The 21,592-nt window shown below is 38.6% G+C and overlaps 1 protein-coding gene across 2 annotated transcripts; it reads left to right on the forward strand.

Moving 5' to 3' along the window:
• Positions 1–730: 730 nt before the first annotated feature.
• Positions 731–21,592, forward strand: stx12l (syntaxin 12, like). 2 transcript variants are annotated; one of them, XM_062992180.1, is made up of 11 exons: positions 731–809; positions 891–1,046; positions 5,033–5,158; positions 7,007–7,076; positions 7,422–7,521; positions 7,605–7,742; positions 8,464–8,507; positions 8,616–8,721; positions 11,960–12,032; positions 12,150–12,232; positions 21,510–21,592. In XM_062992180.1, the coding sequence occupies exons 3-11, from the start codon at positions 5,059–5,061 to the stop codon at positions 21,570–21,572; spliced, it is 777 nt and encodes a 258-aa protein (XP_062848250.1). In that variant the 5' UTR covers positions 731–809; positions 891–1,046; positions 5,033–5,058; the 3' UTR covers positions 21,573–21,592. The 2 variants fall into 2 exon arrangements, with proteins under 2 accessions (XP_062848250.1, XP_062848249.1); XM_062992179.1 differs by lacking the exon at positions 21,510–21,592 and adding an exon at positions 16,400–18,110.

The following is a 21,592-nucleotide window of genomic DNA, read 5'->3' on the forward strand; positions in this document are numbered from 1 at the left end:
TTCCTTACAACTGCAATCAGACTGTTCAACAACTCATAATAATTTAAAATAGTTCATAATAACTTATAATAAATACCTACATTTTGTATGCTATGCATGCACCATAAAACCAATGTTTACATACCTAATAATTACCTACATTTTGTATGCTATGCATGCACCATAAAAAGGGTTTACATGTATATAGAATCATATCGTAAATTGTTATTGCTTGTTTTTATAGTTAGTGAATGTTGTATGTATGTAAGAAGTTGTTGTCTGATGTGAGCTGCTGTAACAAAGAAATTTCCTGCAAAGGATCGATAAAGTATCCATCCATCCATCCATCCATCCATCCATCCATCTATCTATCTATTTATCTATATATATATCTATCAATCTATAAAACATATCTATCTATCTATCTATCTCTCTATCCATCCATCCATCCATCCATCCATCTATCGATCCATATCTAAATGTTTCTTAAACAGTATAAATTAGAATATACAATTTAAAAAGTAAGATTTAAAAGTAGTATATTGGTAGTGGTTGTTCTTTAGTCATTTATTGTCTGTTTAAATGTCTGTGACACCTAAAACTTAGGCTAGTTTCAGCTTCTAAATTTTCTAAATTTCTAAATCTTCTAAATAGCTTCTAGATTTTGAGTTGTATATTTTAGCTGGACCTGGCAACCCTGGTGAAAAGCGTACTGAAAATCATATAGGGTTGCATTTGTGTACAGGTCCAGAGCTGCCTCATACAAAGCGCCTGGAGGCTTCGGATGACTGTTTCTCTGTGTTTAGTAAAGCATTCAATACTGCCCAGAGGTTAAACAGTATTTATTTATACTATTACTAACCACGTCTTGACATTTTAGGACCTAAAGCTCGAAAATCGGCGTCGCTCAGTGTTTCAGGACTACAGTACTTTGGAAAAGCGAGTGTCCCTTTTTCTGTCGGATTGAGACATACCCCGGATTAAAGGGCGGTGGTGTGACTCGCGCTGGCTGCTGGGTCTCCACAGCAACACCAGCTGACAGGAAGCCTGTGTTGTATCTGCGCATTGTGAGTAAGCTGTTTATTCATAATAATAATATGAATAGAATTTATCATAAATAAAGCTTTGTGTAGTTTATATTTTATACTTCCAGCTGCTGAGTGTTCGGTAAAAGTCTAGAAATTTCTGGCGACCGGTAGAATAAATGAACGTAAACATCCGCCGTTCCTCCCTTCCCATGTATAATGAGGACTGAACATATGGGGAGTCCTTCAGAAATATAAACAAAATATTAAACATATTAAATAACAAATATTGGGGAAAATATACTAAATGAATTAATATGTTATATATATATAGTATATTGTGTGTGTATATGTGTATGCGTGTATATATATATGAGTCATTCTATAATTTGGGGTACATTCCATGTCCAATGATAATAATTATATTTATTTTAACTATTTTCTTTAAAAATGTCATATTTTACCTATTAATGGAAAACATGTTGTAATATCACAAAAACATGATGTGCATCCTAATGCTTCATTTAGCTTGAAATTTGTCATGATGTTCCTAAATGAACAGTTTTTGCTGTGTCCGTTTTTTAAGTTGAGGGTGCCTTGGTTTCAAAATAATGAATAAAATCATTAAGGGCAACAACATCTATTTTTTATTTATTTTAAACGTTTATATACTAAAGAAAAATAATATTTTTTAAATTGAGTTTCTCTTTTAAATAATTTAAATATCTTTATTTATTAATGTCCACAAAAGTTCTGTCAACTATGTTACTAACAGAACTCCACTCAGCAACTCAAAAATGGTTTGTTCTAAAACTATGTGACCAGCATTACATGATATAATTTTTCTCTGTGGAGGGTATATTGAACAAACTGTGGTGAATGTTCTCTTATTTTTTAAAATATTTTATTTATAATAGAACATTGTCAATGAGTATATTAATTGACCGTCAACTACATTGTTATGGTTACAATATTTTGTATGATTTTAATTCAAATGTATGTTCAAATTAGACATTATTCTGTTCAAGAAATGACATGTGGTCAGCCAGGCAAGGTTTACCACTGAAGTTATGGGTCAAAATAGGGAAATTGTCAACTATGTTACCTGTCAACTAAGTAGTCTACATCTACTGTCCCTTTAAAATAAAAAATAAATAAATAAATGTTTAAGCTTTACAAATAGTGGATATGTTACACTAAAGGAATATATTAACTTGAACCACTGATTGTTCTATTGAGAGAGAACATTGTTTTTGTACTTTTTGGCGATGTGAAATGTACACCAAATTATAGAATGACCCATCAGCCATAACATTAGAACCACCTCCTTGTTTCTACACTCACTGTCCATTTTATCAGCTCCACTTACCATATAGAACCACTTTGTAGTTCTACAATTACTGACTGTAGTGCATCTGTTTCTCTGCATGCTTTGTTTCTCTGCATGCTTAGCCCCCTTTCATGTTGTTCCTCAATGGTCAGGACCACCACAGAGCAGGTATTATTTAGGTGGTGGATCATTCTCAGCACTGCAGTGACACTGACATGGTGGTGGTGTGTTAGTGTGTGTTGTGCTGGTATGAGTTGATCATACACAGCAGTGCTGCTGGAGTTTGTAAATACAGTGTCCACTCACTGTCCACTCTGTTAGACACTCCTACCTAGTTGGTCCACCTTGTAGATGTACAGTTGATCGCTCATCTATTGCTGCTGTTTGAGTTGGTCATCTTCTAGACCTTCATCAGAGGTCACAGGACGCTGCCTACAGGGCGCTGTTGGCTGGATATTTTTGGTTGGTGGACTATTCTCAGTCCAGCAGTGACCAGTGAGGTGTTTAAAAACTCCAGCAGCGCTGCTGTATCTTATCCACTCATACCAGCACAACACACACTAACACACCACCACCATGTCAGTGTCACTGCAGTGCTGAGAATGATCCACCACCTAAATAATACCTGCTCTGTGGTGGTCCTGTGGGGGTCCTGACCATTGAAGAACAGCATGAAAGGGGCTAACAAAGCATGCAGAGAAACAGATGGACTACAGTCAGTAATTGTAGAACTACAAAGTGCTTCCATATGGTAAGTGGAGCTGATCAAATGGACAGTGAGTGTAGAGACTAGGAGGTGGTTTTAATGTTATGGCTGATCGGTGTATATACATATAAATACACGGTCACACAGATATATGTATGTATAATATACACGGCTTGTCATGATGGTTAAATTACTGTCCAATTCAAAATTATAAATGCAAATACAATATATAATAAGTGTAATATATAGGTTATATATCATGAATTATGAAAAAAGACTAATAAATATTTATATTAAGGTTTAATATTATCTTTCTATATCATAATACGCTCTATATGGCCACCTGACCATGAGCTTGTTAGTCACCCTGTTTCAAAAACAAATAGTATTACAATAGTGACCTCTGTCTGATCTTTTCAGCTATTACAACAGCCAGTCTTCTGAGAGAAGTTTCTCACAAGGCTTTGAAGGATGTCTGTGGGAATTTGTGTGCATGCAGTTAAGAGTGTTTGTATGGCCTCAAGTGATGTTCAAGTTCAGTGGGGCTGCTCTAGGCTACTGGAGTAGCCCTATTTAAAACTAATGTCTGTATAGAACTTGCTTTGTGCACTGGGGGAACAGTCTTCCTGAAACAGAAAAGGGCCTTTCCTGAACTATTGCTGCAAAGTTAAAAGCATATAATTTCCTTTATATAACTGATGTATTACACCTGTTAGCAACTGTTGTGACTATAAAACATGAATTAAAAAGTAGACGGACTGTCCCAATAATTTTGTCCATATACACCGATCAGCCATAACATTAAAACCACCTCCTTGTTTCTATACTAACTGTCCATTTTATCAGCTCCACTTACCATATAGAAGCACTTTGTAGTTCTACAATTACTGACTGTAGTCCATCTGTTTATCTACATACCTTTTTAACCTGCTTTCACCCTGTTCTTCAATGGTTAGGACCCCCACAGAGCAGGTATTATTTAGGTGGTGGATCATTCTCAGCACTGCAGTGACACTGACATGGTGGTGGTGTGTTAGTGTGTGTTGTGCTGGTATGAGTGGATCAGACACAGCAGCGCTGCTGGAGTTTTGATAATACAGTGTCCACTCACTGTCCACTCTATTAGACACTCCTACCTAGTTGGTCCACCTTGTAGATGTAAAGTCAGAGACGATCGCTCATCTATTGCTGCTGTTTGAGTTGGTCATCTTCTAGACCTTCATCAGTGGTCACAGGATGCTGCCCACAGGGCACTGTTGGCTGGATATTTTTTTGGTTGGTGACTATTCTCAGTCCAGCAGTGACAGTGAGGTGTTTAAAAACTCCAGCAGCACTGCTGTGTCTGATCCACTCATACCAGCACAACACACACTAACACACCACCACCATGTCAGTGTCACTGCAAAGCTGAGAATGATCCACCACCCAAATAATACCTGCTCTGTGGTGGTCCTGGGGGGGGTCCTGACCATTGAAGAACAGCATGAAAGGGGGCAAACAAAGCATGCAGAGAAACGGATGGACTACAGTCAGTAATTGTAGAACTACAAAGTGTTTCTATATGGTAAGTGGAGCTGATAAAATGGACAGTGAGTGTAGAAACAAGGAGGTGGTTTTAATGTTATGGCTGATCGGTGTAGTGTGTCATCAGAATCAGACAAATATGCTCACACATGCAAGGAATTTGACTTTGGGTACACGGTCTTATCACACACAACTCATTCTCTCTAACACACACATTCATACCTAGTAAACATTCACATGTGCAGTTCACATTGTGGGTTAAAAGATGCAGTGTTTCATTTGTGCAATATAGAAAGTATAGAAAAATATATAAATATGAAGTGAAATGAAAAGTGAATGTGAAAGACCAGTGTATGCAATGTAATGTGTTATTACATAAATTAAATAGGTAATTTGTAGATGTACAAGTGTGCCAAGGATTAACAGTTGTGTGTATTTGAATTATGATTCTGTTTTGTGTTTCAACAGGTTATTCTGTGTCATTTGTGTCCATCATGTCTTCAGGAAGGATGGAAATCTACCGCACACAGCCACGAGATTTTAGCAACCTCTTTCAGACATGCACTACCAATATTCAGAAAATAACACACAACAGTAAGTGTCTTGTTCACTCATGCCACAGTGATTTTTTCTATTTTTTCCCCCCCAATATTTATCCCCCAGTCTAATCGTGTCCAATTACCCTGATTGCGTCCTCTATACCGATTCGACCATTCACCGCTGACTGACGACGCCTCTCAACTGACATGCGCCCCCTCCGGCATGTACAGTCAGTACAGACTGCATTTTCCACCTGCACGAGTCGAGTTCATACACTGACGGGCACTGTGTACGGAGGGCCACACCCCCATCAGCATTATTCCTCAGCCCTGTGCAGGCGCCATCGGTCAGCCGGCAGGGGCCGCAGTCGCACCAGTTATGAGGACCTATGATCTGACTAACAACCCTGAACAACAGCCAATCGTTGTTCATACAACCGCCCAGCCCAGTCGGAAAGGCAGAGCTGAGGTTCGATACGATGTATTCGAAACCCCAACTCTGGTGAGCTAGTGTACTGCGCCACCTGAGCGGCGTGATTATTTTAAACAGAAACAGTAATGTAATATGGCTGATTATTTTTCCAAGCTATTTCTGCAGAGTCTTAGAGGGGATTACAGTAATGTAGCCTACAGCACTGGGCACATTATATTTACTTTGCTTCCTGTTTGTCGAGTCATTGCTCATAAAAAATCTGTAACAGTTAAAAATATATATTTGTACTCAGCAAAATTACTTAACAAAGTATCAACACATACCTATTTCCAACCAGCAATGCATTATGCTTCATTAATAATAAATGGACTTGAGAAGCAAGTATTTGCTTTCCTGGTAGTCAGCATTGAATAAGGTACAGTTATCGTATGAAATCATAGATGAACTAACATGAAACAGATGCTATTTCAAAACTAATGTTGCCTCACCTCTGTCTTTATTAACGTATATATACAGCCATAACATTAAAACCACCTCCATAACGTTACAGCCATAACATTAAAACCACCTCCATAACGTTACAGCCATAACATTAAAACCACCTCCTTGTTTCTACACTCACTGTTTTTTTTATCAGCTCCACTTTCCATATAGAAGCACTTTGTAGTTCTACAATTACTGACTGTAGTCCATCTGTTTCTCTGCATGCTTTGTTAGCCCCCTTTCATGCTGTTCTTCGATGGTCAGGACCCCTACAGGACCACCACCGAGCAGGTATTATTTAGGTGGTGGATCATTCTCAGCACTGCAGTGACACTGACATGGTGGTGGTGTGTTAGTGTGTGTTGTGCTGGTGTGAGTGAATAAGACACAGCAGCACTGCTGGAGTTTTTAAATACTGTGTCCACTCACTGTCCACTCTATTAGACACTCCTACCTTGTTGGTCCACCTTGTAGACGCAAAGTCAGAGACGATCGCTCATCTATTGCTGCTGTTTGAGTTGGTCATCTTCTAGACCTTCATCAGTAGTCATAGGACGCTGCCCACAGGGTGCTGTTGGCTGGATATTTTTGGTTGGTGGACTATTCTCAGTCCAGCAGTGACCAAGTGACCAGTGATGTGTTTAAAAACTCTAGCAGTGCTGCTGTGTCTGATCCACTCATACCAGCACAACACACACTAACACACCACCACCATGTCAGTGTCACTGCAGTGCTGAGAATGATCCACCACCTAAATAATACCTGCTCTGTGGTGGTCCTGTGGGGGTCCTGACCATTGAAGAACAGCATGAAATGGGGCTAACAAAACATGCAGAGAAACAGATGGACTACAGTCAGTAATTGTAGAACTACTTCTATATGGTAAGTGGAGCTGATAAAATGGACAAATCTATAATCTAAATCTTTACTTTAACTATGATGTATCACGTACTTAATTGTTTATTTTTTTCTGTCTTGTGTGCTTAGCTGGACAAATCAAATCCATGCTGTTTCAGCTTGGTAGCAGGCCGGACACTCCTGAACTTCAGGACAGACTGTAAGGCAAATCAGTTTTTCTAAATCTAAAACATCCATACATTTATCTAACATAAACATTATTTAGTTTTCACATAATCTTATTTAATACTAGAAGCTTTTCTGCATAGCTAGTCAAGATAATACTGCAGTCATGGTACCCAGTTAATCTCCTCTATAGGTGTCCAGTGTGAATTAGTATTGTCATACTGAATAAAACATGTACATAGTACATGGCATGTAATTGACATTTGATAAAAAGACAATATGATTCTGCCCTTATAAAAAATAGTGTAACATTACAGCTCCCTGGTCTTTACAGTTCTCCCTTCATACTGAGCAGTATCTGATTTTCTTTGGTCATTAGGCAGCAGATGCAGCATTACACAAACCAGCTAGCAAAAGAGACCAACAAGCACCTGAAAGATCTGGGCTCTCTTCCTCCACCCCAGTCTCCATCAGAGCAGGTGAGTTCATTTCCTACAACAAAGTGAAATTGAGACAAAAGCATTTATAATTCAGTTATTTAAATTAAAATTTCTCATCGCAGAGGCAGCAGAGGATTCAGAAGGACCGACTGATGAATGACTTCTCGGCGGCCCTCAACAACTTCCAGGTGGTGCAGCGTCGAGCGGCTGAGAGGGAGAAAGAGTCTGTAGCCAGGGCTCGAGCTAGCACTCGATTTCTGGTACCTAACAGTTAATCACACTAAGCATGTTCTGTTTCAGTTACAATTATACATAAAAAATCTAAAGCTTTCTATTAAATATATAACTATTAATACAGTGGAACCTCGATTTAAGGCACCTCTGTTTAATGGATTTTTTATTTGATGGACAAAATCTGGAAAGCCAATTGTCCAGTCCGATTGTTTAAAATTCCCACGACAAGCATTCCAGCACCAGTAGTTCAGTTATTGTCCACTAGCCGGCGCCTGTCTCTCTGTTTACATGATTGATAGGCTTTATTTTGTCTGGAGGCTCGCTCTGTTCTCGCCTTTTTCTCAGTGTTTTTTGCTTAATTTTTGCAGGTTCTAGTGCTTGCAGTGCTTCAGACTCAGTATAATAGATACTCTCAGTCCCCACTCTACGTTTACAGCAAAAAAAAAAAATCAACACAAAATGAAATTCCTCCCAAGTAGTACAGTACACCAATTTTAATACTTATTTACAGGTTTTACATTACATATTTACGTCGTTCATTTTACTGTTTATCATATGTGCATGTTTTGCACTTTTGTGGACCATAGTGCTGTGTTTTTGTATATTTTCGCACCCCCTGGAAAAAAAACCTTGCTGTTTCAGACAGTAAGCATTTTACGGACCAGTGACTAACCCTTTAAGTCCATTAAATCGAGGTTCCACTGTATATACAATGCAAGCACTCTGTAAATAGTTTTTCTTTTGTAGATTGACGAAGGAAATCAAGATGAAACACTTGTCACATTTGACAAGTACGTCAACTCAAACACAACTCAACTTAAACACATATTACAAGTGAGTGATTGGGACCGGGTTAATCTGATGAATAACACTATCAAATGTTTGCTCTGAATATGTAGAAATGAGGAATCAAGACTGACTCACAGTCTAGTTGAAGAGGAGCCCATCACAGAAGAGGACTTGGAGCTCATCAAGGAGAGGGAAACTAACATCCGGCAACTGGAGGTAACATTCAGACCTGTTAGGGGATTAGAGTAGACTTTAGTGTAGTCAAAAATACATGAGAACATTTTTATTGTTTTTTACCCCACAACACTTGACATTTAGCAGTTGAGTCTGCTAAGCCTGCATTTTAAAAAATCCAGGGTGCATGTCTATAAAAGTGACACTTAAGTGGGATATTTACATTTAAATTTTTCATTTACATTTTCAGTATTTAGCAGACGCTTTTATTCAAAGCAACTTACAGTATACAGTTAAAGCAACAGAGGGTTAAGGGCCTTGCTCAAGAGCCCAACAGTGAAAAACCTGGCAGTGGTGGGGTTTGAACCAACAACCTTCAGATTACTAGTCCACTACCTTAACCACTAGGCTACAACAGCCTGGATACAATCACGAGTTCAACCCAGACCCCTGTTTTTTAAGATAATGTTTTCTTCAGCATATGATACACTTGCTTTAATTATAAAGTAATTTTTTTTATGTTCTCTGGATATTTGCACAATATTTCTTAACAAAATAGTTAAAATAGACCAGTGCACTTTTAAAGCTAAGTCTCAGATGATTCTATCAAATAGTATAACCAAAGGTATCAGATAATTTTTTAATGATACGTTGGTTAGTGAATAATAAACTTTTTTTATTGTACCTGTCACAGGATATTGATTACATAGTTCAATTGTCAGCACTGCCAAGTTGCCACTTTTGGGCCCCTGAGCAAGGCACTTTATACTCAAGCTTTGGCAGTGCATCATTTGGCAACTGTAGTTCTATTTGCGTCTGTATTTGTATCATATGTCTGAGGGAAAATAAACACCTTAAAACTAATCTATCTATCTATCTATCCATCCATCCATCCATCCATCCATCCATCCATCTATTTATCCATCTATCCATCTATCCATCTATCCATCTATCTATCTATCTATCTATCTATCTATCTATCTATCTATCTATCTATCTATCCATCTATCTATCTTTTTATCTATTTATTCATCTATCTATGTATCTAAAGCCAAATAGTGAATGATAATACCCTTGTTCTTGTGCTGTGGCTTGGCCAAAATCAGGACACAGCTGATAAAGAAAAATAAAGAAAAAAATTACTGCAATTACATGCAACATATTACATTTCATTTATTAAATTCATTTTATTTTTGCATTTAGCAGACACTTGTAACAGACACCAAAGTGACCTACAATAGTGGCCATATGTAGTCCAAGCAATTAAGGGTTGCCTTGCTCAAGGACCCATCAATGGCAGCCTGGCAGGGACCTTTGATTATTAGTCCAATACCCTAACCACTCAGCTCCCACTGCCCTACCTGTACCCTTCTACAAAAAACAATAGCACAAAAGAATTATGTTTTGAGAAAACACAAGGTTCAAGGTTCAAAGCTTTATTGTCATATGTACAGTAGGAAACGTGTTTCCCTGTACAATGAAATTCTTATTTTGCTGTCCACACATGATGTAACAAGGTACAAATAGGTAATAATAATATAAAGTCAAATTAAGAAATAAAAGTTATGTACATTGTGCAAGAAAAGAGCAGATATATTGCAATCGGTTATGAATAAAAGTATGTACATTGTGCAAAAAAAGAGCAGATATATTGCAATCAGACAGTATAGTTACATGTGCAAAATGTAAGACAGTAGTGTAAACATACATGTGCAGATGTATGTGGACCTGTAAACAGTCATATGTAAGACAGTAGTGTAAACATAAATGTATGTAGACCTGTAAACAGTCATATGTGGTATAGTGCAAGTATTGTGTGCAAGTGTGATAGTGTCTATGAATAATCAGCTCAGCTGTTTAAGAGTCTGATTGCTGTGGGAAAGAAAGAGATCTTTAGTCTTGTTGTCCTGCATTTCACACTTCTGTATCTCCGGCCTGAGGGTAGAAGTGTGAATAGTCCATGTTGGGGGTGGGTGGGGTCTTTGATGATGGATGCAGCTCTCCTGTGGACTCTGTGATGGTAGATGCTCTGGAGAGAGGGTTGTGCCGTCCTGGGGATTTTCGATGCAGTCTTTATCACTCTCTCCAGGCGTTTGCGATCCTTCACAGTAGAACTGCCGTACCACACGGTGATGCAATTGGTCAGGATGGACTCAATGATGCAGCGGTAGAAGTTGCTGAGTATTTTGGGTGACATGCCAAATTTCCTAAGCCTCCTCAAGAAATACAACCGCTGCTGAGCCCTCTTTAACACCTGTGTGGTGTTTAGTGTCCAAGTGAGGTCATCACTGATGTGGACCCCTAGGTATTTAAAACTGTTCACCCTCTCCACCTCAAGGTCCCGGATAAACAGTGGCTGATGAGGTCTCCTCTCCCTCCTCATGTCCACTATCATCTCCTTGGTCTTGTCTATGTTGAGTGTAAGGTTATTGTCCACACACCAGGTAACCAGACTGTTCACCTCACTCCTGTAGGCTGCCTCCTCTCCTCCAGTGATACGACCTATCACAGCAGTGTCGTCAGCAAACTTCAGGATGATGTTGTCGGAGTGGGAGGCGACACAGTCGTGGGTAAACAGGGTGTAGAGGATAGGGCTGAGGACACAGCCCTGCGGGGTACCAATATTGGTGATTATGCTGGTTGATGTCCTGTTTCCAATCCTAACAGACTGAGGCCTGCCAGTCAGGAAGTTTAAAAGCCAGTCACAGATGGTGGGGTGTAGTCCAAGAGATGACAGTTTATGTGTAAGTTTGTGAGGTATAACCGTGTTAAAGGCGGAGCTGTAGTCAATAAAGAGTATCCTGACATAGGAGTCTTTATGTTCCAGGTGTGAGAGAGAGACATGAAGGGTTGCGGCGATGGCATCCGAGGTAGACCTGTTGGCCCTGTATGCATATTGTAGGGGGTCTGTAGTGCCTGGTATATTGCTCTGAATGTGGGCCAGCACCACTCTCTCGAAGCACTTCATAATGATTGGAGTGAGTGCTACTGGCCTGTAGTCATTCAGACAGGATGGGGGGTTCTTCTTGGGGAGAGGGACGATGGTGGTGGTCTTGTAACAGGTGGGAACTGTACATTGTCTGAGGGAAAGGTTGAAGATAGAAGTAAAAACATCAGCCAGCTCGTTAGCACATGCTCTGGTCACCATTTTTTGAGTGTTTGCAGTATCTAAACTGTTTAACCAATTGCAGAGATATAATTAAATATCAATTACAGTTTAATTAATTAAATGCGCTAATGAATGCAGAGAGAAAATTAATATATTTTATTTTTCTTTTAGGCTGATATCATGGATGTAAATCAAATCTTCAAGGACCTGGCAGTTATGATTCATGATCAGGGTGATTTAATTGGTAAGTATTGATATCAGGTATGCCTAACATGCTGTGTGTTTGTGTTTCTATCACTCTATGGTCTGAGTGTTTTTATATCAATATTTGAATAATTGATTTGATGCATGTCACACACAGACAGCATAGAGGCTAATGTGGAGAGTGCTGAGGTGCATGTGGAGCATGGGACTGAGCAGCTCCAGCGTGCTGCCTACTACAAGGTACATCATTTTAACATGCTTATCAACTTCCCAAGTTTAAAACGTGCTTTTATAATAAGAACACACTTCTGTGTGCAGTCTGTTTAAAGGTCAGTTTGGAATAGCAGATAATTAAGATCAATACAGTCTCAGGAGTTTTTTTAACATTGTCCTGTGTACCTCTCAGAGGAGTTTTCTAGCTCTAGCTCTGTTTAGGACACAAGTAGCCCATTAAGTACAGTCTATCTAGGCCAGCCATCAAAATTCAGTCCACAACTCCTAAAGTACACGTTTTAGAAAAATACGTTCGATTTTATTTAGTTCCAATGAAGGTGTTATACTGTTATACTTTTGCATTCATTTTCATTAATGTAATTTTCCCTACTTTGTGTATCAGAAGTCACATCTTTCTATCATAATAAATGACCAGTAGCATAATGATGAGAACACAACAAAAATACAGCCCAAACATAAACACTAGGGATGTAACGATACACTCTACCAACGATGCGATTCACTGCGATTCACGATACTGGGTTCACGATACGATTTTTCCCCGATTTTTTTAAACTGACATTGAAGACAAATTATGACAAAGTTTCCTTTTATTATAGACCACTGAAGTCGTGCGTCATTCTGTAGTCCTCGTTATGCCCATATTTGGAGACCCGGGTCTATCTCAGATTTCCTATAGGAAAAATGAACGGGGTTTTCAAAAAACCGGCTCTAACTTATCCTGTGCTAAATAAACATGTTCAGAACCCTGTACGTTTTGTCCTGTGTACATTTTTCTCCTGTACATCACTGGATCCTATAAATTACGAGATTGTTAAAGGGTCGTAATACTAATAATGCTACACGAAGGCTAACGCTACTGCGCATTAATTAGACGTCACTGAACTACACCAATCAAATCAACGGAACGAGCGGCTCGATTTTGTTAAGTACAACCAAAGGCGTAACACCCAACCATCCTTGCTTTCTACTTTAATGTAGCTAACTACTAAAAATATCAACCAAAACTTGTGAATATCACTCCACAGTTACACCGGTGAATCGCGCTGCTTCGTGCGCTTATTTAAGAGGCTTATTTAATGAATGTCCTTTTATTTCTGAGGGAGGTACAAACTAAGCAAAACAATTTTGAATTAAGCCCAATTTCGCTGAAAATCCCTGCTGAAAAATATCTGGCAACCAGGCTTATAACGCCAGTGCCGTCAACTAGGCGAGGTGTATAGCGCCAGTGCCCTCTGCTGTTTAAAGTGAATATCGATTTGAATCGTGGAATTTTTGAATCAATTATTAACTGTCTTGTGGTGCATCGTTACATCCCTAATAAACACAGTGAGAAATATCATGAATATCATCTGATGCATTTACGTCTGAAATTGTTCACTTCTGTTGTATTAAAGGCTGCATGTCATTGGTACACTTTGTGTGCAATACTTTTGTTTTAACTTTCAAATCTAACCAACGGCCAACCACTCTTTTTTCTCCAAACATCAGCAACAGTAGACGTCTAAAAGAGCTTTAGTTCATACTAAGGATTACACTATGCTCACAATTATTTAAAATACTTATGGGGTGGAACAGCAGTATATTACGCTTCACTACCTAAATGACCCCCTCCTTTGGGTGGTGGGTGATGAATGATTGAATAATTTAATATTACACAAGCCTATTTAAAACCTTATCTCGTGTCCCGCTCAGCTGGCGCAGCGGTGGAACACACGCTGTACACCAGAGCTGGGATCTCGAATACATTGTATCAAATCTCAGCTCTGCCTACCAGCTGGGCTGAGCACCACATGAACAACGATTGGCCTGTTGTTCAGATAGGGGTGGGATACTAAAAAGCCAGATAGGAACTCTCTCATAACTAATGCAATTACGACCTCTGCTGGCTGATTGATGGCGCCTGCACAGAGATGGGAAACGAGTGCTCTCAGGGTGTGTCTCTCCGTACACAGACCTGATCCACAGTGCACTCGTCAAAGTGTAGGTGACAAAATGCATACGGCTGCTGCCCACGTGTCGGTTATATATATATTAGGGCTGTCAAACGATTAAAATTTTTAATCGCGATTAATCTCATAATTTCGTATAGTTAATCGCGATTAATCGCATTTTTTTTTTAAAAAGAAGAAAACAAGGATTTTTAAGTGAAATGTTACAATTAAAATGGTGAACACATTTTATGCTAAATGTACTGATGTTAAAAACTGCTGGGACAAGAGAAAGCTGTAATTCACTCACATACTAGGCAGAAATACTATCCAGCAGAGACCCCTGACTTCGTATATATGTCAGATTGTAGGTTAGAATTTCTCCAAATATTGTAGATCAGCGGTGCTTTAGGTGGGATAAGGCGTAGTTATTGTAACAGACTTTTCTGTGCTTGTATCGTGACATTTGATGGACGTTTCTACACGAAGTGAGTGTGTTTTGACCCCTTGGGGCTTCCATAGTTCATGGACTAGCATGCTTGGCTAACGCGATGACTCCAGCTGTCCGGTACCGTAACAGAAAAAGTAATAAAAGTTTTCTGCTCCCGACAACTTGTGAATATACCGTGTATTTATTTCTTTATTAAGCAAGTGCATCACTACACGCTTGGTTACATTATGATAACAAACCGCAAATGAAAAACGCTGGTAAGTCTCAACATGAACTACGGATGACTCGCAGGGCCAAATAGAATTTGCGTTAACGGCACTATTTTTTTTAATCGCGTTAAATTGAGATTGCGTTAATGCGTTATTATCGCGTTAACTTCGACAGCCCTAATATATATATATATATATATAACCTTATTTTGTTTACTAAATAGTATTCAACGATTTGTATTGAAAAAAATGATCAATTATATAAGGTCAGTTATATGCCTTCAACTATGTGGCAACAGTTTGGAAAAGGTTCGTTGCTGTTCCAGCTTGACTGTGTGTAAAAGCAAAGCCATGCCCCTGTGTAAGAGCAAAGCCATGGAAATCTTTGGTGACGTGTCCTCATTTCAACCTCATTAAACACGTTTGGATGAACTGGAACTTAACTTGTGAACCTGGCCTTCTTATGTAATGTCACTGTCTGGTCTTACAAAATCTTATTAGAGAATAGAGGATTTTATAGCCACAAAAGGGGTGGTGGGCAATTCTCTAATAATGCCCATGGTTATTGTATATAGATGTCATATACACCGATCAGCTATAACATTAAAACCACCTCCTTGTTTTTATACTCACTGACCATTTTATCAGCTCCACTTACCATATAGAAGCACCTTGTAGTTCTACAATTACTGACTGTAGTCCATCTGTTTCTCTGCATACTTTTTAACCTGCTTTCACCCTGTTTTTCAATGGTCAGGACCCCCACAATGGTCAGGACCACCACCGAGCAGGTATTATTTGGGTGGTGGATCATTCTCAGCACTGCAGTGACACTGACATGGAGGTGGTGTGTTAGTGTGTGTTGTGCTGATCAGACACAGCAGTGCTGCTGGAGTTTTTAAACACTGTGTCCACTCACTGTCCACTCTATTAGACACCCCTACCTAGTTGGTCCACCTTGTAGATGTAAAGTCAGAGACGATCGCTCATCTATTGCTGCTGTTTGAGTCGGTCATCTTCTAGACCTTCATCAGTGGTCACAGAACGCTGCCCACAGGGCGCTGTTGGCTGGATATATCTTTGGTTGGTGGACTATTCTCAGTCCAGCAGTGACAGTGAGGTGTTTAAAAACTCCAGCAGCGCTGCTGTGTCTGATCCACTCATAACAGCACAACACACACTAACACACCACCACCATGTCAGTGTCACTGCAGTGCTGAGAATGATCCACCACCTAAATAATACCTGCTCTGTGGTGTTCCTGGGGTCTGTGGGAGTCCTGACCATTGAAGAACAGGGTGAAAGGGGGTAAACAAAGTATGTAGAGAAACAGATAGACTACAGTCAGTAATTGTAGAACTACAAAGTGCTATTATATGGTAAGTGGAGCTGATGAAATGGCCGTTACACTTTTTAAGTCCTATCTCCCATTAACATTTAAACCATATGTTGTGTTTCACTGGGTTCATGTTCCTCTTAACTAATCACTTCTGACTTTGTGAGACCATTTCTAACCTTTTCTTATATTATTGTAGCAACAGGTTCTTCATTAATAAATATGGTGTGTTTCTGTCTCCTCCAGAAAAAGTCACGTAAGAGGATGTGCATTCTGGCGTCAGTGCTGTCCTTAGTGGTGATTATCTTCACCATTATTATTTGGCAAGCTATCAAATGAGGTGGCATCACATTTTATTTAGTGTACTTTAATGTATTCAGTGGTGAGGGAATGTATGAAGGCCGGCTGTGTTTTTGTTGGTGTGTATTATGTACATGTATCTAAAATCAACCACAAAGAATGATCATTTTCTCTGATAACATGTCTGGTTTAACTATCCATGTGCAGTATTACACAACAGACAACAATACTGATATTCTAAGCATGCCAGTTATTACCAGTATGTCCAGTAATCAATACTACAGGTTAATCTTATTATAGAGCATGTTTCCAAATACTACTTAAAGTTATATGATGGGTGAAATAATCATTTTAAAATTTCCCATTTTTAAGGTTTAATGTTTGCTACAAGAAATTATTTGTAATGTTTTGAGTAACATGATCTTTAAAGTAAAAAAAAAAGATCATTTAAAGATACGATCAGTTTTTTTTCAAGCCAATTAATTAATGATTTAATATTTTTATTTGACGTATATAAAAGTTTCCCCCACTTTTCCCCCCAATTTTCTCCCCTAATCTAGTCGTGTCCAATTACCCTGATTGCGTCCTCTATACTGATTCGACCCTTCACCGCTGACTGAGGACGCCTCTCAACTGACATACGCCCTCTACGGCATGTACAGTCAGTACAGACTGCATTTTCCACCTGCACGAGTCGAGTTCATACACTTGACGGGCACTGTGTATGGAGGGCCACACCCCCATCAGCATTATTCCTCAGCCCTGTGCAGGCGCCGTCAGTCAGCCAGCAGGGGCCGCAGTCGCACCAGTTATGAGGACCTATGATCCGACTTTTTTTACCCTCTAACCCTGAACAACAGCCGATCGTTGTTCATGCAGCCGCCCAGCCCAGGAAAGGCAGAGCTGAGATTCGATACGATACGATGTATTCGAATCCCCAACTCTGGTGCGCTAGTGTACTTTACTTCTGAGCCACCTGAATGGTGTATATGTTTATTTAATGAATATTTGTTAATCTTAGTATTATGTAGGAGCACGTTTCTGTTCACTATTTATTTTATAGTATGAATCATGAATGAGAATTTGCATGGTTTACAAATCTCAATTTTTATTCAATAGATTTGATTAATAGATTATTAGATTTTAGATTAGATTTCTTTAATTATAAAATAAACCCCCTTTTTATTCACTTCTATTTTGATCAGAGTACAGCATGGTGGTGCAGCAGGTAGTGTTGGTGGTACATAGTGTCGTGGACCTGGGTTTAATCTCAGCCACTGGTTACTGTCTGTGACATATTTCACACTTTAAGTGGAATTCCTCTGGGTACTTTAAATTAAGTGTGTGTGAGATTAAGTGTGTGATGCCCTCTGATATAGCTAGTGCTCTGTCCAGGGTGTGTTTTAAGTATTCATTTTTGTAACTCTCACCCCCATAGAAATAGCAGTGTGTGGTAAAATAATTTATCTGTACATGTATATGGAGAAGCTGCACATTTGTCTTTGTGTAAATCTTGCAGTCTGAGAAACAAACAACTGTCTAAATACTTTTGGTCCCAAAAAATGCAAGTGCTGTGTATAACAAAAAACCTGTCACTCCTATCCGATTCCTCTGATATATCTGTAAATACTGTCTAATTAAAATTCAAATCAATATTCTGCACTTGTTTGTCATTCATTGTTTTATTTAATATCTACTAAGAAACAAATTCAAATAAATTTATGGCACTTTCAACTTCTTGAAATAAAATTATAAATTCATAAATTGTGCAAATGTTTGTACAGTACACATTAAAACATGTACTTGCTAATATTTTTAATTTTAGTATTGATTAAATAAATTTAATCTTCAAATATATTCATCAAAATGTATAAAACCCTTGTACCATACAGTCATCTAATAAAGCTACTGTAATGTTAGTGTAATAATGTAATATTGCATAAAAATATGTGTATTTGTCAGTGGAATTGTTCAATTTCCATTTATGTTGGAGCTGTTTTGTTTCATTTTAAATTTTACATTTTGTTTTTGTTATTTTATTTACCTTTAATAAAATGTTTAACTGGAGTTGCAGGTCATAATGTAGGTTAATAATTACCAAAAATAGATGTATTTGTGTCATATATTTTAGCCACTAGGTGGCACTAATAAAACGAATATAAAAATCTTGAAATGCATTTCAAAATATACACCGATGAAACATAACATTATGACCACCTTCCTCATATTGTGTTGGTCCCACTACTGCTGCCAAAACAGCCCTGCAACTGTGATGCACTGTGTATTCTGATACCTTTCTATCAGAACCAGCATTAACTTCTACAGCAATTTGAGCTACAGTAGCTCGTCTGTTGGATCGGACCACACAGACCAGCCTGTCGCCGGTTTACCACTGTTCCTTCCTTGGACCCCCCTGATAGATACTGACCACTGCAGACCAGGAACACCCCACAAGAGCTGCAGTTTTGGAGATGCTCTGACCCAGTTGTCTAGCCATCACAATTTGCCCTTGTCAAACTCGCTCAAATCCTTACGCTCGCCCATTTTTCCTGCTTCTAACATCAACTTTGAGGATAAAATGTTCACTTGCTGCTTAATATATCCCACCTACTAACAGGTGCTGTGATGAAGAGATAATCAGTGTTATTCACTTCACCTGTCAGTGGTTATAATGTTATGCCTGGTCGGTGTAATATTTGAATGATATATTCACTGACTACTGTCCTTACTCACATTACCTAAAATAAACTGTGTCTTACACTGGAACAGAAATATTCTGTATGTAGCTGATGAAATTCCTGCTGGTGCACTTGATGTTGATGGTGCTGGTGCACTTGATGTTGATGGTGCTGGTGCACTTGAGGGCAGTTGTAGCCTAGCAGTTAAGGTATTGGACTAGTAATCAGAAAGTCAGTGGTTTAAGCCCCACAACTGCAAGGCTGCCACTGTTGGACCCTTGAGCAAGGCTCTTAACCCTCAATTGCTTAGACATTATACTGTCACAGTACTGTAAGTCGCTTTGGATAAAAGCGTCTGCTAAATGCAGAAAATGTAAATGTAATGTTTAAAGGTTTTTTGTCCTGTATTTGATCAAGAAGCATGGGAAGGGTTGATTTAAATATGTTAGAAGGGATTTAAATAGGCCTGCATATAGTTCTGGGACACAGTTCTATAAAGTGACAGATCAAAACTGGACCTAGTTTAAATACATTTCACAATATTATATTTAAATGATATATTTAATAATTACTGTCCTTTTTGACATAACCTAAAATAAACTGTGTCGTACACTGGAACAGAAATATTCTGTATGTAGCTGAATTCGAAAAATCCTGTTGGTGTATTTGATGTTTAAAGGCAATAATTAATGATTTTCCTGTTTTTGCAGTTATATAGTTGTGTAAATATACATACTAAATTCCAAAAAAAGTTTTAAGTATAGAGAAAATGTGAATAAATAAGTAGAAATTATTGATTTTTTGACCTGTAATTAATCAAGAAGCACAGGTAGGGGTGACACGGTGGGTAGCACTGTCGCCTCACAGCAAGAAGGTCCTGGGTTTGATCCCCAGGTGGGGCGGTCCAGGTCCTTTCTGTGTGGAGTTTGCATGTTCTCCCCGTGTCTGCGTGGGTTTACTGCGGGTGCTCCGGTTTCCTCCCACAGTCCAAAAGACATGCAAGTGAGGTAATTAGAGATTGTACATGACTGTGTTTGATATAACCTTGTGAACTGATGAATCTTGTGTAATGAGTAACTACTGTTCATGTCATGAAAACCAAAGTGTAAATCATGACGTTAAAATCCTAATAAAACAAACAAAGCACAGGAGGAATTGATTGGAATATGTGAGAATTAGGGATGTAATGATGCGCCACAAGACAGTTAAAAATCGGTGCACATGTGCCGCGATTTAAATCGGTTATTCATTTAATATGAATCGACATTCACTAGCGCTATTTTTTTATTTTTTTCACATAAAGTGAAACCAGCATTGTTTTGCATAGTTTGTATCTAACTCAGAAATGAAAGGGCATTTAGATAAATGAAAGATAAGCACAAATACAGTATTTTATTTTAAAGAGAAATAATAAAAGGAAACTTTATCATATAATTTGTCTTCAATTTCATTTTGTTTAAAAAAATCGTATCATGAACCCAGTATCGTGAATCGTATCGCATCGTGGGTAGAGTGTATCATTACATCCCTAGTCAGAATAAATTTAAATAGGCCTGCAGAGCTCTGGGACACAGTTCTTTAAAGTGACAGATTAAAACTGGACCTGTTTGACTATATGGATCAATGTTTTGCCTGAAGGGTGAGGCACATGACCAGAATAAAACTTTTCCTGCGGTCAAGCATGGAGGTGGGTCAGTGATGATGTGAGAATGTTTTCCTGAACTGGTATTCATGATTGTTTGACTGGCATTATGGATTCACAGCAAAGCACACTTCTAAGTCAACCAAAGCTTGTTAACGAATCAGTCCTGGAATACCCTTGACCCTCTCAGTCTCCAGATTTAAATCCCATATAAAATCTTTGGTGGTGTTTAAAGAAAGCAGTTGCAGCACAAAAGCTATCAAGCAATGATGAGCTGGAAGCTTTTGTATAAGAAGAATATGTGAAGATTCCTCAATAGGATGGCACATACTTCGATTTCTAGGTGGAGTTTGCATGTTCTCCCTGTCTGTGTGGGTTTCCTCCGGTCGCTCTGGTTTCCTCCCACAGTACTAAGACATGCAAGTGAGGTGAATTGGAGATACATAATTGTCCATGACTGTGTTTGACTACGTGTCCTGTCATGAATGTAACCAAAGTGTGTAAAACCTGACTTAAAATCCTAATAAATAAACATGTATCAATATTTTTTTCTTCGTTTACTGAGACTTCTTGTTGTGTAGTTTCATTTAATTATATACACCATCACCATAATACCAGTGAGGGGGATTACAAATGTCTAAAAGTGTCAAAAATGGCTACTTGTAATGTTTGATGATAAATGTTTGATGAGATTGACTTTACTGTACAGCTTATGTAATCAGTGTGGCCTCTGCAGATAAGAGGAACCTCCTGTGATCTTGAGTATGGCTCTGACTGTGGGAGTTTGATTTTGAAGTGATTCTTCAGGCGCTGTAGAGA

Source organism: Trichomycterus rosablanca, chromosome 3 (assembly GCF_030014385.1).
Source record: "Trichomycterus rosablanca isolate fTriRos1 chromosome 3, fTriRos1.hap1, whole genome shotgun sequence".
NCBI lineage: Eukaryota > Metazoa > Chordata > Actinopteri > Siluriformes > Trichomycteridae > Trichomycterus > Trichomycterus rosablanca.